At 51.5% G+C, this 16,804-nt stretch overlaps 2 protein-coding genes across 2 annotated transcripts in view; one reads left to right on the top strand and one right to left on the bottom strand.

Annotated features, from left to right (window-relative positions):
* Positions 1-962: 962 nt before the first annotated feature.
* Positions 963-3,750, bottom strand: LOC115468992 (achaete-scute homolog 2-like). Its single transcript, XM_030201215.1, has 2 exons — positions 3,048-3,750; positions 963-1,138 (listed from the first exon to the last, which is right to left on the bottom strand). Exon 1 carries the CDS (start codon positions 3,742-3,744, stop codon positions 3,055-3,057), a length of 690 nt encoding a protein of 229 aa, XP_030057075.1. The 5' UTR covers positions 3,745-3,750; the 3' UTR covers positions 963-1,138; positions 3,048-3,054.
* A 1,069-nt stretch (positions 3,751-4,819) lies between these two features.
* The window catches only part of TSPAN32 (tetraspanin 32), a 133,016-nt gene continuing 121,031 nt past the window's right edge, over positions 4,820-16,804 (top strand). Inside the window, exon 1 of the mRNA XM_030201214.1 lies at positions 4,820-4,907. The gene's annotated coding sequence lies outside the window, so the exon portion shown is untranslated. The remainder of the gene's footprint in view (positions 4,908-16,804) is intronic.

Raw genomic sequence — 16,804 nt, 5'->3', positions numbered from 1 at the left:
CCTTCCACGGTTGGGGGGAGGGGGGATAAGAGGGTTCTCCAGAACCTAAGCCATGTTAAGGCCATTCAGGAGGTACCAGCTTCCAACCTCATGGGACTGGATGGCAATCCTGCAGGGATCAGAGTTCCAGGACTATATGTGACAGCAGTGATTCGTTTTCATTGTGATCTTCTAACACTGCCTCAGATGAAACATCTAAAATACATTTTATAATTAGAAATAATGCTCTTTATTTATAAGGATTAGTTAACATAATATAGCATATTCTGTAAAATACAAAAACCCTGCAAATATAAACTTACATCACAAGTGCATTTAAAAAAGCGCCTTCAGTAAAAAAATAAAAAAAAGTGATTAAAAAAGACAAACAAAACCTTCACATTAAACAACCACAGGCATATAACATTACAAAATAGTCATGGAAATGTCATCAAATACAGAATCAGAAACTTTTATTTCAACATTCTAAACTGGCAGTATCACTCTGTCTAGTACAGGCAGCTGTACTTCACTTATTCCCCACAGTAATTTCTTTCCTAACCAAGCCATCAGAACAGGAAGCCAGAAGACCCTGCAAAAAGGTCATTGCTTTTACTGTTGTCTAGTGGTTCAAATTGTCCTTCTCCCACTGATGCTTCTTGTGACCTTGGGCAATGCGTGTCACCCTCAGTTGTGTTAGGTGTGCCTCGGCTTACCTGAATATTTAACTGGCTTGGATTTGGAAATGGTGAGTAACTGAATCCAATTTTCCCCTGTGTGAAATTTAACAATCAAATTCAGCCAGAGAAGAGCAAGGCTGGTAATGTTCTCAAAAACCATTTACCAAAACTACTGCACCACAGCAGGTGAAGTACTGGTCCCAGCTACCTTGACATAATTGCACTTTTAAGGAAAGATAAGCAGAGTCCACAGGCTCCGTAGATTTTTTTTTTTAAATCTTGTGCTTTAGGCTGCTGGAGGTCTTTTAATCTTGTGCTTTAGGTTGCTGGAGGTCAGAGGAGATCCTGAGCACTGTAAGCAGTGGAGGCTGGGGAAAGGAGAAAGGCTGAGGGGTTCTGCTGCTCCGACTCCAACACACCACTTCAGCAACAAGGATGGTGAGGTATTGAGCTCTCGTGCATCTTGACTTTCAGCATAGCTGCAAAGAAAAAAAACCCAAGGGGAAAACCACATCAGCAACATGATACCATCAACTCACACAGAAATTACAATAAGCTAAAAAAAAAAAATGAATTAACTAGCTAAGACCAAATGCAAAGGAATGCAAAAGACAGCCCCTTCTTGAGCATTTGGCTAAGACTCAGAACCTATAATAAGAGGTTAATGCCCTGCCATACAACTCTATATGAAAAAGTATTTCACTAGGACCAAAGCAGGAGAATTACAGTTCAGGGGTGGACAACCTCGGTCCTCGAGGACAACAATCCAGTTGGGTTTTCAGGATTTCCCCAATGAAAATGCATAAGATCTTTTGCATACAATGAAGGCAGTGCATTCAAATAGATCTCATGCATCTTCACTGAGGAAATCCTGAAAACCCGACTGGGTTGCAGCCCTCGAGGACCGAGGTTGCCCACCCCTGTTGTGGTTCCTCCATTTTCTTCCAGCTCACTTGGAACCAGGGCACGATCTTCCATTCACAACTACTTGAGGATTTTCCTACTCTGGTCACTGTAACCAAGGTCCTGAGACCTTGTGAAACCCTGCAAATAAATTTTGGCCAGTAGGTGTCGCCTTAATGCTGACCATGCCACCTCCCTACCAAAGGCTGAGAACACAGGCTTTGCAGAATCCTGAGCCCCAGGAGCGGACTGACCATATGGGCAACCAGGCAGAGCCCAAGAGCCCAGAGGCTCTGGGGGGCCCAGTGCCTCTTCCCCCTCCTGCACACTACAGTTCCCTGAGTCTACTTTGAAGGGCCTGGTGGTGTAGTGGCCTCTTCGGGGGCAGGAAAAACCCCCACTGCTGCTGCTGCTCTGTCTGGTACCACCACATCTTCAAATGGCTTCCAAGACTTGTCTTGCAGGAAGTGGTGTTCTTTCCTGCCCCTGAAGAGTCACTAGACCACCAGGGCTCTACAAGGTAGGGCTGGGGAGCTGTAGTGTGCAGTGGGGGTGGCAGTGGGGGGGCCTAGGGGGGCACAATGGCCCTTTCTGCCTGGGGGCCCAACTCACTGTCCAGCTATTTGGGGTGCAGCACTGCCAGCTTGATGGCAGGAATTGACCTGAGGATCTCTTACCATGGCTAAGTCTGTCTCCTCTTTTTGGTTTAAACATAAAAGGAAACCAATTTGCATTAAAACCATGTCACTCTTTTCCCCTGCTTTTTGTACCTGGTTTATTTCATACTGCAAACAAAGCCTTATGTTTTCACAAAAGCTCCCAACTCTTTGCCCCATTCCTTGGCTAGTTGATTGTGTAGTCTTTGTCCTGCTTGAGTGAAGTAATTTGCAATGCAAAACTCTCTAGCACTTACGCTGTTCTCTATAGCTAAAGTACACAAAGTTCAGAGAGGCAGCGCACCTTCCCCCTCCCACACCAGCTCCTTTAAGTAAACACTTTCTTATCAAAAACACCAACACTAGTCACTGCAAAAACTACAGCTAAGGATCATGAAAAGGCTTAAAATATAAAGATAAAATCAAAGACACCTATGCTAAGTAGTTAGACTTACATGCTTCATGTCTAGTACTCAGTTTTGGTACATTGATTGATAGCTGCAAACACGTACCAACAACCCAAGACTATCCAAAGTACCGTTTTCTTTTAAGGATGGCTCTAGAGGGCTATTTTATTTGTGATAAGTCTCGACACTCGTGATACCTTGACGTATACAGCGTATATGTGGAAGTACCGACTTCAAATATGATTGCTCTAAGGGATAAAGCAAGAAAGCGGGAATGAAATGGATCTGAAAACAAACGTACTAAAGGAATGGACTGTAATTGGCTAAAGCTAAGCCGTGCTTTGGCATTTCAGTGCACATTTCAATTAGCTGCACATCTCTGTGCAAGTAAAGGCAGGGCACTGTCTGGGCTGCGGTCTTACCGTGGGCTCAGTAGTGCTGGAACCAGTTGCTGAAGTGCAGCAGCTCCCGTTCCTCCGGGTTTAGCGCCCCCTGGTAGGCGCCGTCGTCTGTAGAACAGGTAGAAATGGGTGAACCTGGCTCCGAGCTCCCCTCCCTGCCCGGCGAGGACGTGGAAGAAGAATAACAGCAGCCACTGCTGCTGCCCCCGCCCTCGGGAGAAGGCAGCAGCTTGTCGTGAAAGCTGGCGTTCAGCACCCCGTGCTCGTCCAGCAGCTGCTGCAGTGCTCTGATGTACTCCACCGCCGAGCGCAGGGTCTCCACTTTGCTCAGCTTTTTGCTGGTGGCCCCGTTGGGAACGTGTTGGCGCAGGGTCTGGAAGCCCATGTTCACCAGCTTCACCCGGTTCCTTTCGCGCTCGTTGCGCCGGGCCACCGCTGCGGTCCCGGCTTGCACTTCCCCCAGTCCCTGGAAAGCCAGCCGCCGTTTACAGCGCAGAAGCTCCGGGGAGGTGCAACGCCGCTTCGGACCTTTGCCTTTCAGTCCTGAGCTTGTGGGCAGCGGGCATCCCCGTCCTTCTCCTCCTCCAGCACGTGGCATCATGCAGTGGCCAAGGTGCAGCGAGCCGCCGTGCACCACCTCCGCTGCACCAGCATCACAGTTCTCCAAAGGGTACTTTGTAAAAGGTATTTGCATCATTTGCACTGTACAGCCGTTCATCCTTTTAATCGCAGGACACAAAAGGTGATGAGCACAACTACAGGACTTCACAAACAAAACAGACTATTGGAAGCGTGGTATGCTCGTGGCTAGCGCGTGCCCTGCAGCACTTTTGCTTACAACAAGTAGCCAAAATGCCTTGTTCTCTTTTTTTTTTAAATAACCCTCTGTTTTCACAGCCTCCTCCCCTTTGGCACTTATGTTATAGTCTTTTACAGAAGGCACCCTTCCCTTCTAACTCCTCCCTTCAGTAGACACTTTCCTATTAAAATCATGACAGTCCATTGCCTCTCCCCTTTTTCCTTCCTCTCTGCTCCTATCCTTGCATAGAATTGGATTTGAGGTATAGAATTTCACCCATTAGCTCGCCCCCCCCCCCCCTCAAATCCAGGTAGCAGAAAGGCAAGACTGCTAGATCAGGGTTGCCTAACTTATTTGAATGTCGAACCCCACTGGCAAAAAAATATACATTTCGTGAGCTAACTTGAGGAGAGGCGAACTTTTTTTTTTTTTGGAGGGGACAGCAAGGATGGTAGCGGAGGAGGGGGGGCAGGGGATTAGAGGGCTTTGAAGAGGAAATAAGGAAGGTGTCTCAAGCAGCAGAAACAGAGAGATAAGGAATGGACTCGGGATTGCAGGGAATTGATGGGTGAGGAGAGGAGGGGGCTCTGGACTGCACGCGAAATCAGAAAAAGAGAAGGGTAAACCCACCCCCTCTCCTTAACTCTACCCGTTACACCTCTTGAAGCACAGACCCCACCCCCTCACACACACTACACCTCTTTCCACTCACTCTCTCCATCACTCACTTTCTACCTATTCTACTGCAGCCCTCCCCCCCCTCATATTCTGTTCTTCCTTCCTCCATGCCACAAACAGCCCATTCAGTCATCTTATTCTACATCCCTCTGCTTGTTATGTTCCCCCCAGTGCTGCACACGCAATCTGGGAAGGACGGACGCGTATTACCTGTTGCTCCCGTTCTTGACAGAAGGTGCGGCTCGGAGCATTGTGAACTGGTAGGGTTGGGGAGGGGTTTGCAGCTGGGCGAGAGCTCGGCTGTCCTCCTGCTCTGAAGCACAGAACGGGCACAGAGGGAAAGGACACAAGATCTGAGTACTGCACTTCCATCGTGAGAGATAAAAACGCTCCTGCTACTACCGGTAAGGATGGGACCGGAGACGGATCAACACGCTGCAAGATCGCCTTGCTGCAGGGATCAGACCCTGGAAAATGCAGCAGGAAGGGTGCGTTCAGCCTGAATGCACATAACCCGCTTCTTCTCTTTTTCAGAGAGGCTGCAGCTCCGAGACGTGCTTTGGGGAGGGAGTGTTGCAAATTCCTGCCAGTAGGGCAGTAGTAGCTCCTAGGGCACTAATTCGGATAACTTTATAACAATTTTACATGTGTTGTCCAAGAAGTTCATTAAGACAGGGAGCTCAAAGCAATCTACTGTTTATCTTGTTGAGCAGACTGGATGGACCGTACAGGTCTTTATCTGCCGTCATTTTCTATGTTACTGAAGGAGTGGAACGCCGGTACTACCTGAATACTACTGAGCAACAGGACAACCTCATGTTTTGTGCCTACTGATGGACTTTTACTTATGCACTCTACCTCTGCTTTTGGCTGTTTGGCCACACCTTATTACTGCACTGGACATTTGTGCCTTATCCAGTTTTACTGTTTACTAACAAGACAAGTTTGCTGTTTACTAATGTACAGACAGAATGCAGGGCTATTAGATATATAGCTTGTAACAGTAGTTTGCAAGGCCTATACAAGACCAGCTTGCACGTAGCAACGCCATCTGAATACCGCACCTTATCTCCTGTGCTAGAAAGGAGCATTGTGTGTGTACAGAATAAGCTGCTAAGTTTCGTTTTTCTTGCCAGTATCATTTCAGTGTTATGACGTGTGTACGTACTGGGACTACAATTTTGTACTGTAAGAACTACAAATGTTTACTGCGCATGACAAGTATGACGTGTAAGGGGCCAAATGCGCAGGCCCAGTAGGGAAGTATAAATGTAAGCGTCAGATGATTTATGACACACAGTGTCCCGAGGCTACTCGGTGCTGTTCACTTGCTAGCAATAAAGTTGCCTTATTTGGAACCAAAATTTGCCTTTCGTCTCCTGATTTCCCACCTGTTTCATTGGCGACCCAGATGGGACGGAAGTAGAAAGGGGAATTGGATTATATTCTTCCCCTCCCCCACTGCAGTCGGATCGGGTCATCGATTCCCACCCGAGGAGGTGGTGAGTGGCCACCGCTGATTTCAGCGTCCATCTCCCGGAGGAGGGCCGATCCACTCCGCCTGACTGTAGAGGGGGCTGTGTGGTTCCGACAAGGCACCTTTTTCCATTTCAGGGAGAAGCGCACGACGGCGCGGCCTGCGACCCCGGCGGACAGGCGAGTATACTCTACGTAGTGACCGGCCCAGTAAGGACCGAAGAAGAGGCGTGATCACCCTCTTTTAGCCAGTGACTAATACGGACTATTGGTATCCGACTAGGTCCCGAAACTCACTAGGCTCCGGCGACGAAACCGAGCGGCGAACGAACGGGGGGGTTTCTTGTGGCGTATGAAAGTGTGTGAGTGGGCTTGCAGTTCCAGGCCGGGCGACCGCGTCCTGGTCAGGCCGAGTGTTGACCCTTCTGTGTCTGGTGGAACGAGACCCCTTACTCCTCCACCTCCCCTTTCCCCCTTTGTCCGTCACCTGTCCTTTGGCACTCAGGTTAGGATGGGCGGGGGTGGGTCTTCACCGTTAGATTTAATGACGGAACACTTTAGCGAAGTGTTCGACCTAGATAAATGTAGCAGGGCCGGGATGATACAGAGATGTCAATTTATGTGGCCAGGGCTAGGAATTGCTGGATGGCCCCCGGAAGGGTCATTCGAGTATGAAAAAGTGGCGGCGGTCATGAATATTGTTATAATTGAGGGAAACCCCGGCTGTCCCGAGGACATTCCATACATAGAAGCGTGGTTGGATGTAGTCCGGGATCCGCCGGCTTGGGCCCAACGGAAGGTAGAAAAGGCCGCCCTTATGTTGGTAAAGCAGAGGAAAGGCCGGAAAACCAAACTTAGAACCCTGCCGACCCATGCCTTCGCTCTCCAAAGCTCGGCAACCGCTGCCGTCCCGAAGGCCGCAGGGACCGCCCCCATACGGCCTACCGCCCCTAGCACTGAAGCCACTGAGACCACGCCCCCTGCTACCAGAGTCAAGGCAGGAACTACGCCCAGTACTACCAACACACTTTCTAGGAAAAAACCCCCAAAGAAAACCGTAGGGAAAGTTCAGGGTTCGGCCGAGAAGAAGCCTCCAAAAGCCCCGATACTTGCTACGGCGGAAGCATACGAAGACGACATTGCACCGCCGCCCTATGCTCCTATGTACCCTGACCTTACGGGCCTAGCAGAAGGCCCCGCTGACGCCGAGACTTCCGGGTCAGAGTCGGACACCGGGGAGACGTCCCGTCCAGCCTCACCTGAGTCACCTGGCCTCGCAACCACACGGAAGAGTAAACGGGTTGTGAAGAACATTACTCGGTTCCCCCAATCGAGTCCGCAACAGGCCCTTCCGTCCAGCCGAAAAGGGGGAACCTCCCACTTATTCCCAGTTCGACAGTCCACCACCTATACCCCTAACCCGGCGGAGGGGGGGGGCCAGCCCATCGAATCAACAGTTTATAGCCACGTTCCCTTCTCAAGTGCCGATTTGTATAACTGGAAATTCCATGGGCCGTCCTACGACCAGAAACCCGAGCAGCTGATAGAGCTGGTGGAAGGCATTATATACAGTTATAATCCAACTTGGGCAGACCTTAGGCAGTTGAGCGCCCACATCCTGACCTCTGAAGAACGCCGCCTTTTACAACAAAATATGGAGCAAGCCATCCGGGATGCGAATCCGGCCCATGCCAATTTACAGAATTTACTAGAAACGGAGGCGCCCATCGCTGCCCCCACGTGGGATTACCGAACCGCCGAAGGCCAAACCTTTATCCGCCGATACCAGCAGGCGTACCTGGCCGCCTTAAAGAAGGGGAAGCAGAAGGTTACCAACATGGGAAAAATCCACAGTGTGGTCCAACAAAAGGACGAGAGTCCAGGGGACTTCCTTGAACGACTTATGGAAGCATTTAGGAGGCACAGCCCGATAAATCCCGAGGACCCTAAGAACCTCCCAACCGTGGTTATGAGTTTTGTTAGCCAGTCAGCACCGGATATACGAAGAAAGCTACAGAGAACAGAGGGGTTCGAAGGGATGAGCCTCAGCCAACTGAAAGCTATAGCTGATCGCGTGTTCGGATATCGCGACCAGGAGGAAAAGGTGGAGGCCCGGAAGGAATCGACCAGACGGATGCGGGAGAAGGCAGATGTGTTGGCCACGGTGCTGGAAGAACGAATGAGGTCTAGACCAAAGGGGAGGGGCAGGAGAACAAGAGGAACGCGGTCCCCCATAGGGCGTAACCAGTGTGCAAATTGCCGACAAGAAGGACACTGGTGGGCTGATTGTCCAGAGGAGATACGGGACAACCCGAGAGAAGAGGAATCATGGGACCGGCAGAGAGAGGAGGAGACCGGCGACCGCACGGGGGCCCCTAGGCGAGGCCGTGGAAGGGGCCGAAGAGAGAGAGGACAGGATGACCGGAGGGAATGGCAGATGGCTGTGGACGCTACCCGAGACAGCACAGCATGAAGAAACCGGGAGGGCAGAGTCCCCACTGACCCTCTGGTGGAAATTCGGGTGGGGACAGAATCTATGAAGGCCTTACTAGACACGGGGGCCCAGCGATCTGTTATCACCACGGCCATAGCCCCAGCCACGAAAGAAACTATACCAATTGTGGGAGCCTCCGGGAAATCCCTTGCGGCCCCCCTCCTCAAAGAGCGCCAAGTCCAGATCGGAGGGACGATGGTGTCCCATCAGTTCATACACATCCCTGGATGCCCAGTCCCCTTGATTGGTCGAGACCTACTCTGTAAGCTCCAGGCCACCTTGAAGTTCAAGACTACGGGTGAAGTGGAAGCTCGCTTTGAAGATCGGCCAGTGACACTTATCTGTCCAGTAAGAGAAGAATGGAGGCTACACGTTCCCCCAACTGTAGGACCCGGCGACTGCCGTTACGACCAGAACACCCCTTTCGCCCAGCAGAGGCGAGCCATAATGGATGAAGTGCCTGATGTATGGGCAGAATTGAACCCCGGCGGACTGGCCGTTAACGCTATCCCCATCTGGATTGAGCTCAAACCAAATGCTCAAGTTGTCAACCAAGGACAATACCACATCCCCTATGCAGCCCGGCATAGTATGCATACACATCTACAGAAACTCCTTCAACAGGGAGTCCTTAAACCAATCAGATCCGCATGGAATACCCCATTGTTGCCCGTTAAGAAACCAGGAACATCCGAGTACAGACCCGTCCAGGACCTGAGGAAAGTCAACAACCAGGTAGCCGACATAGTTGCCCTCGTACCAAATCCATACTCCATCCTAGCCCAAGTGCCATCTCAGACCAAGTGGTACAGTGTCATTGATTTGAAGGACGCCTTCTTTTCCATCCCTCTTGCTGTCGACAGCCAAAAGTTGTTTGCCTTCACGTGGGAAGACTTGCAGACGGGAACCAAGCAGCAATACACATGGACCCGTCTTCCCCAGGGGTTCAAGAACTCGCCTACCCTCTTCGGCGACCAACTCGCCCAGGACCTGAAGACGTATCAGGACGAGTATGGGCCGGTCGTCCAATACGTGGATGACCTGTTGGTGGCCCGTGAAACGTACACCGAATGTGCTGAAGCTACACTTTACCTCTTGAAGACCCTGGAAGCCCAGGGGTACCGGGCCAGTCGCAAGAAGGCACAGATATGCGAGATCGAAGTCGAGTATCTGGGGTTTCGCCTCCGAGAAGGAACCCGAAGGCTCGGTATCCCCCGAACCCAAGCCATCCGCAACCAACCCACTCCTGCAAATAAGAAGGAACTACGGGCACTCCTCGGAGCCGCTGGATATTGCCGCATTTGGATCATCAATTTTGCTGTCCTGACCCAAGACTTGTACGCCAAACTGAAAGGACCTGAACTCGAGGGCCAAGATCTCCGGTGGGAGAAAAGCGAACTGAAAGCCCTTCAGGACCTCAAGGAGGCCCTTGTGGCCCCACCAGCGCTCGGACTGCCAGATGTGACTAAGCCGTTCCACTTGTTCGTCGATGAAAAGAAGGGATTGGCACTTGGAGTCCTCACCCAACTAGTCGGCACCTGGCAACGCCCTGTAGCATACCTCTCCAAGAGCATGGACAACGTGGCACGAGGATGGCCGGGCTGTCTCCGAAGCATTGCAGCGGCCTGTCTCCTGATACACGAGGCCAATAAACTCACATTCGGCCAAACACTTTTTGTGACCACACCCCACACCATCCGCGGCCTACTCGAGAGCCATGGACCCAGATGGATGACCAACTCCCGATTGGTCAAATACCAAGCCCTCCTGTGCGAAAATCCGGAGGTGCGGATCCTGGACACGACCAACCTCAATCCTGCCACCCTCCTTCCGGCCCCTGAACCACCACTCCACGACTGTGAAGAGGTAATGGCCACTGTGCACTCGAGCAGACCCGACCTGAAGGATCAACCCTGGCAAGGGGGCATCACCCTTTTTACCGATGGAAGCAGCCAAGTGGTAGAGGGAATTCGAAGAGCTGGCTATGCGGTGGTGTCTGAGGACCATGTGATCGAGGCTATGGCTCTGACACCCGGAACATCAGCCCAGAAGGCGGAGCTGATCGCCCTCACCAGAGCCCTCCTATGGGCTGAAGGAAAAGTTGTCAACATTTACACCGACTCCAAATACGCTTTCCTCACCCTCCAGGTGCACGGAGCCTTGTACAAGGAGAGGGGATATCTAACAGCTGAAGGGAAAGGACTTGCAAATGCCGCTGAGATCTGCCAATTACTCGAGTCGGTATGGAAGCCGAAGAAGGTGGCCGTGATGCACTGCAGGGCCCACACTGGAAGAACGGACCCTATCGCCCGGGGAAATCAGCGGGCAGACGACGCTGCAAAAAGGGCAAGTCAGCTCCCCTACTCCTCTCACCCTTCTGACCCCGTACTCGTCGTCCAGCTCCCTACGGAGACCCCTATTTACGCCCCCCAAGAAACGGAATGGGCCCAACAGGAGGGTCTACAGTCACGCAATGGCTGGTGGATACTACAGGATGGGCGCATATGGATACCCGAAGCCTTGGCCTGGACGGTGGCCAAGGAGGCTCACGACCGCACCCACCTGGGAAGGGACGCCCTGGGGCGCTTACTTGAGAAGACCTACTACATCAACAAACTATCCCTGTGGACCAAAAACGCTTCCAGCCGATGCGCGACTTGTGCCCGGAACAACCCTCGAACGGGGCCCGGCCCTATGCCAGGACATGTTCTCCGAGGCACCAGCCCTTTCCACGTGTGCCAGATTGACTTCACACACATGCCCCCGGCGCGCGGCTACAAAGCTATCCTCGTCGCCGTGTGTACCTACACCGGATGGATTGAAGCCCAGCCTACTAGAACGGAAATGGCTAAAGAAGTTACCTCCCTACTGCTTCATCAAATCCTACCCAGATACGGCCTCCCCAAGCAGATAAACTCTGACAACGGTCCCGCCTTCGCTAGCGAAGTAACACAACAGCTCAGTACCAGACTGGGCCTCGACTGGAAGTTGCATTGTGCATGGAGACCCCAAAGCAGTGGAGTAGTGGAGAGGGCTAACCGATCCCTGAAGAACCAGCTAGCCAAGCTATGCCAAGAAGCAAAAGCCAAATGGCCCGACCTGCTTCCACTGGCCTTGCTGCATCTTAGGTGTACCCCCAAGGCTACCGGCCTTACTCCCTACGAGATGATGTATGCTAGGCCACCACCACTACCCTCCTTTCCCGACTCCTTGCAGATACAGGGTGAGAGTTCCTTAGTGAAACAGATGAGAGCCTTACACCAGGTAGTGCAAGACATCCAGCAGTACACTGAAAGAGTAGCTCCCTTGGTCCTCACCAATCCTACGCACAGGTTCAGGGTGGGAGACGAGGTCTGGGTAAAAGAGTGGGATGAATCTGACTGCCTAAAGCCAAAATGGAAGGGGCCCTCCCTTGTTCTCCTAACGACCTCCACCGCTGTTAAAATTGCAGGAAGCCCAGTGTGGATACATTGGACCCGATTGAAGCCTGCTGCTCCCACTAGCAGCTCCCTGAAGCGTTGGACTGCGCACCAACATCCTGACGCTCCATTACGGCTGACTCTAAGAAAGACGTGAACCACCAGATTCATGCCTGCCCAGCAACAGGAACTCAGTTTCTGGACCCACTGCGTTTTTGGCTCTCTCTTTATCGCAGCCATAATCGTGGGCCTTATCATCTTCTTGCTGCAAAGGCTCGGATACCTTCCACCGCATATATGATGCTGAGCCTACTACTCCTCCTTTGCTCAGTCCCGAGCTATTACCCCTTGAGCCAGAACTGTACTGAATGTTTGCGCCTCGTGCGCCACCGTATAGAGGGAGGATATCACCTAGTCACTACCCTCATTCACCAGACGCAGCCCCCGGAAGGCGATTGCCAGTTTCTCCCGACTTGTGCCCTCATCACTCCGAATGGCCTCCAACAGTTCCACAGATGCCTCCAAGGAAATCTCACTATCTGCCACAGCCCTACCAAACCAAGATACTACAATGTCACCCTCAGCGTAGGACTCCCTGCGTATGTGGCCGGACCTCCGGGAGTCGAGGGAGATGGCATTCTGTATTACATTAATTCCACTCGTATCCTTGTCGGTGGCATCCAAACTGTGGCAACCCTCACCTTCGACGTCTGTGCCGCCATGGACAAGCACCCTTGGTCTCGCAAGTGTGGTAGCCAGAGTTGGCGCGAGGCATACGTTAAGGACCACAAGTATGTCTGCCCCTTCAGTCCAGACATGAGATGCTGCTCCCCGTGGGTGTGGCTCCCATGCGCCGGCGACACTCGAGCCTCGGGCTGGGACCGAGTATGTGCTTATACGGGAGGAGGATATGCCGGATGCGCAGGCCTGGGCGAATTTCGTCGAGGTTCTGGTAACTATGTGTCCCTAGACTGGCCCATCCGAGAACACGACATGCCCTGGAGAGGAACGTGGGGCCTCGGCATTGACGGCGGAGGAATGGATCCGTTGACATATATTACCATATATCAGAGTCTCGAAACGAAGCCTCCTACGCACTACCAGACTACTGTTGTCGGCTACCAAGACGTATTTGATGAAATTGCTCGTGCTGAGCAGACCGAGACTAAATTCCCCATTTCCCCAGAAGCCCGAAATATGTTCCTCAATTTGGCTGAAAACATCGCCCTCTCCCTCGGAATTGCCAACTGTTTCGTCTGTGGAGGCACCGACATGGGTGAACAATGGCCCTGGGAAGCGAGAGAGATCCGACAACACACATGGGATGCACTCAACACCACTAACATTACCTTTCCCCAACGGCCGAAGCCGTACGAATGGGCCCTGAGAACAAATATCATAGGTACCCTCTGCGCTAGTCGAGCGCCATCGAAGCGTTACTCTGTACCAGTGGGAGACTCTGCTTGTACGGGGGTTCTTCAGTATAATGGCAGCCGGACGACCTGGTGGCAAACGGACAACCTGCCCGCCCCGGAGCCCATCTGGACAGAACCCACCTTGAACACGACATGGACATACGGAGGGAACGCCTCCCTCAAGTGGATAGCCCCGGCGGGCTACTACTATATCTGCGGACGCAGGGCCTATGAACAACTCCCGACCCGCTGGTACGGTACCTGCCTCTTGGGCACGGTCCGACCTAGTTTTTTCCTTCTGCCCATACAAGTCGGCGAAACTTTGGGTATCCCCCTATACGTGGAAAAGGGGCCTGATAACCCTACCCGACGAAAACGGTCTTTCCCAATCATCAAGCCCAAAGTACAGATTGGAGACTGGAAGGACAACGAGTGGCCGCCTGAACGTATCATTCACTACTATGGACCGGCCACATGGGCTGAAGATGGTACATACGGGTACCGCACCCCTATCTACATGCTGAATCGCATTATTCGCCTACAGGCCGTACTCGAAATCCTTACTAACGATTCTGCCCTGGCCCTCAATATCCTAGCTCGACAAAACACTAAGCTCATTACCGCCGTCTACCAAAATCGCTTGGCTCTTGACTACCTCTTAGCCCAGGAGGGCGGGGTGTGTGGCAAGTTTAACCTCAGTAATTGCTGCTTACAGATTGATGACCAGAGCCATGTCATCAGGGAGATAACTGACCGGATGGTCAAACTAGCCCACGTCCCCGTCCAGACCTGGAACAGTGCGTGGGATTGGACTTCCTCCCTCACCAGCTGGCTCCCAACCTCCGGGAGCCTGCAAGGCCTCCTCGTCATGGGTGGCCTGTTCTTGCTGTCTTGCCTAATAATACCTTTGTCTCTTCCCTTAGTTTTCAGGTGTCTCCGCTCCACCATGGAAAGCATCGCTGACCGCCGTGCTGCTGCCCAACTTATGGCTCTCCAGATGTACTCCCCCATTCCCCAGTCTGATGAAGCTGACGATGAGGCACCTTGTGGCTGATGTGCACTTTGAACCCCCTGAGTCACTCAATGGGCCATCACCCTTGTGCCAGCAAAAGACCGGCTACAAAGGGGGGGGATTCCACTAGGGGCCCTCCGTCTCAACCCCGGCGAAGCAACCAACGGCTGCGCAAGGGCTTAGGGCTCGCTTGTTGCCTCCCTCGCTAACTGTCCTTGTCCTTTCTTTCCTTTTTAGGGTTCATGGAGGTGATACTCTCCACCAGAATGGATGTTCAAGTATCAAAAGGGGGGAATGAAGGAGTGGAACGCCGGTACTACCTGAATACTACTGAGCAACAGGACAACCTCATGTTTTGTGCCTACTGATGGACTTTTACTTATGCACTCTACCTCTGCTTTTGGCTGTTTGGCCACACCTTATTACTGCACTGGACATTTGTGCCTTATCCAGTTTTACTGTTTACTAACAAGACAAGTTTGCTGTTTACTAATGTACAGACAGAATGCAGGGCTATTAGATATATAGCTTGTAACAGTAGTTTGCAAGGCCTATACAAGACCAGCTTGCACGTAGCAACGCCATCTGAATACCGCACCTTATCTCCTGTGCTAGAAAGGAGCATTGTGTGTGTACAGAATAAGCTGCTAAGTTTCGTTTTTCTTGCCAGTATCATTTCAGTGTTATGACGTGTGTACGTACTGGGACTACAATTTTGTACTGTAAGAACTACAAATGTTTACTGCGCATGACAAGTATGACGTGTAAGGGGCCAAATGCGCAGGCCCAGTAGGGAAGTATAAATGTAAGCGTCAGATGATTTATGACACACAGTGTCCCGAGGCTACTCGGTGCTGTTCACTTGCTAGCAATAAAGTTGCCTTATTTGGAACCAAAATTTGCCTTTCGTCTCCTGATTTAATAAAGTTGCCTTATTTGGAACCAAAATTTGCCTTTCGTCTCCTGATTTCCCACCTGTTTCATTACTATCAGGCTTATTTTCGACATAAATCGGGAGATGGCCGGCAATCTCTCAAAAGCAGCCAAATCGGTATAATCGAAAGCGGCTTTTTTGACAGCATCGCCGCTTTCCCGTCGCCGTGCCGGCAAAAGTTCAAGGGGGCGTGTCGGCGGTGTAGCAAAGGCAGGACATGGGCAGGCATGAGTGTGGCTACCAGATGGCCAGCTTTCGCGGATAATGGAAAAAAACGGCGTTAATCAGTATTTCACCGGGTTTACTTGGTCCTTTTATTTTCACGACCAAGCCTCAAAAAGGTGCCCCAACTCACCAGATGACCACTGGAGGGAATGGGGGATGACCTCCCCATAGTCCCCCAGTGGTCACCAACCCCCTCCCACACTAAAAAAATAAAAATAAAAACCTTTTTTGCCAGCCTGTATGCCAGCCTCAAATGTCATACCCAGCTCCCTGACAGCAGTATGCAAGTCCCTGGAGCAGTTTTTTAATGGGTGCAGTGCACTTCAGGCAGGCAGACCCAGGTCCACCCCCCCTACCTGTTACACTTGTGGTGCTAAGTGTTGAGCCCTCCAACCCCCCCCCCCCCAAAACCCACTGTACCCACATGTAGGTGCCCCCCTTCACCCATGAGGGCTATAGTAATGGTGTAGAGTTGTGGGGAGTGGGTTTGGGGGGGATTTGTGGGGCTCAGCACACAAGGTAAGGGAGCTATGCACCTGGGAGGTATTTGTATATATTTTTTAAATTGTTGGAAGTGCCCCAAAGGGTGCCCGGTTGGTGTCCTGGCATGTGAGGGGGACCAGTGCACTACAAATGCTGGCTCCTCCCATGACCAAATGCCTTGGATTTCGCTGGGTTTGAGATGGCCGGCATTTTTTTCCATTATCACTGAAAAACAAAACCGGTGATCTCAAACCCGGCGAAATCCAAGGCATTTGGCTGGGCTAAACCGTACTATCGGAAAAAAAATATGGCCGGCCATCTTTTTTGATAATACGGTTCCGGCCAGCTGTTGCGCCGCCGCCGCCAAAATAGATCGCCAGCGAAATAGTTCACTGGCGACATTCAATTATTCCCCTCTATGTTACTGCGTGAGGAGGAGCCCCCCCCCCCCCACCTCCTCCCTATGCTTCCAAAATGTGGTGCACCTCAGAGCTCTGATCAGAGAATGGGGAGGGATCCCTTCATATAAAACACTGGTCAGGCCGTCAATTTATGCTCTCAGGCTGTATATTAATAATAATAAAAAAGAAAACTTTACTCAGCAAAAATCATACCAGTTAAATGATGTAGATTAGGGATTCTCTTGACCCTGCGCATTGGACAGTCACAGTTAAATGTAATATATGTTTACATTTAACTGTGAGTGTCCAATGTGCAGGGTCAGGAGAATCCCAATGTAAATATATATTCTGTACCAACACAAACTCTCTTGGCCCCTCCTGTAACAATGGGTGCAGAGTAGAGCTAGGACATTTCAATATAGGACTCACCATATTAAAACTA

This window comes from Microcaecilia unicolor, chromosome 4 (genome assembly GCF_901765095.1).
Source record: "Microcaecilia unicolor chromosome 4, aMicUni1.1, whole genome shotgun sequence".
NCBI lineage: Eukaryota > Metazoa > Chordata > Amphibia > Gymnophiona > Siphonopidae > Microcaecilia > Microcaecilia unicolor.
This window is presented reverse-complemented; position numbering and strand designations above follow the sequence as displayed.

Coding starts and splice junctions, on each gene's coding strand:
- LOC115468992 (XM_030201215.1), bottom strand. CDS start 3,744: ATGAACGGCTGTACAGTGCAAATGATGCAAATACCTTTTACAAAGTAC.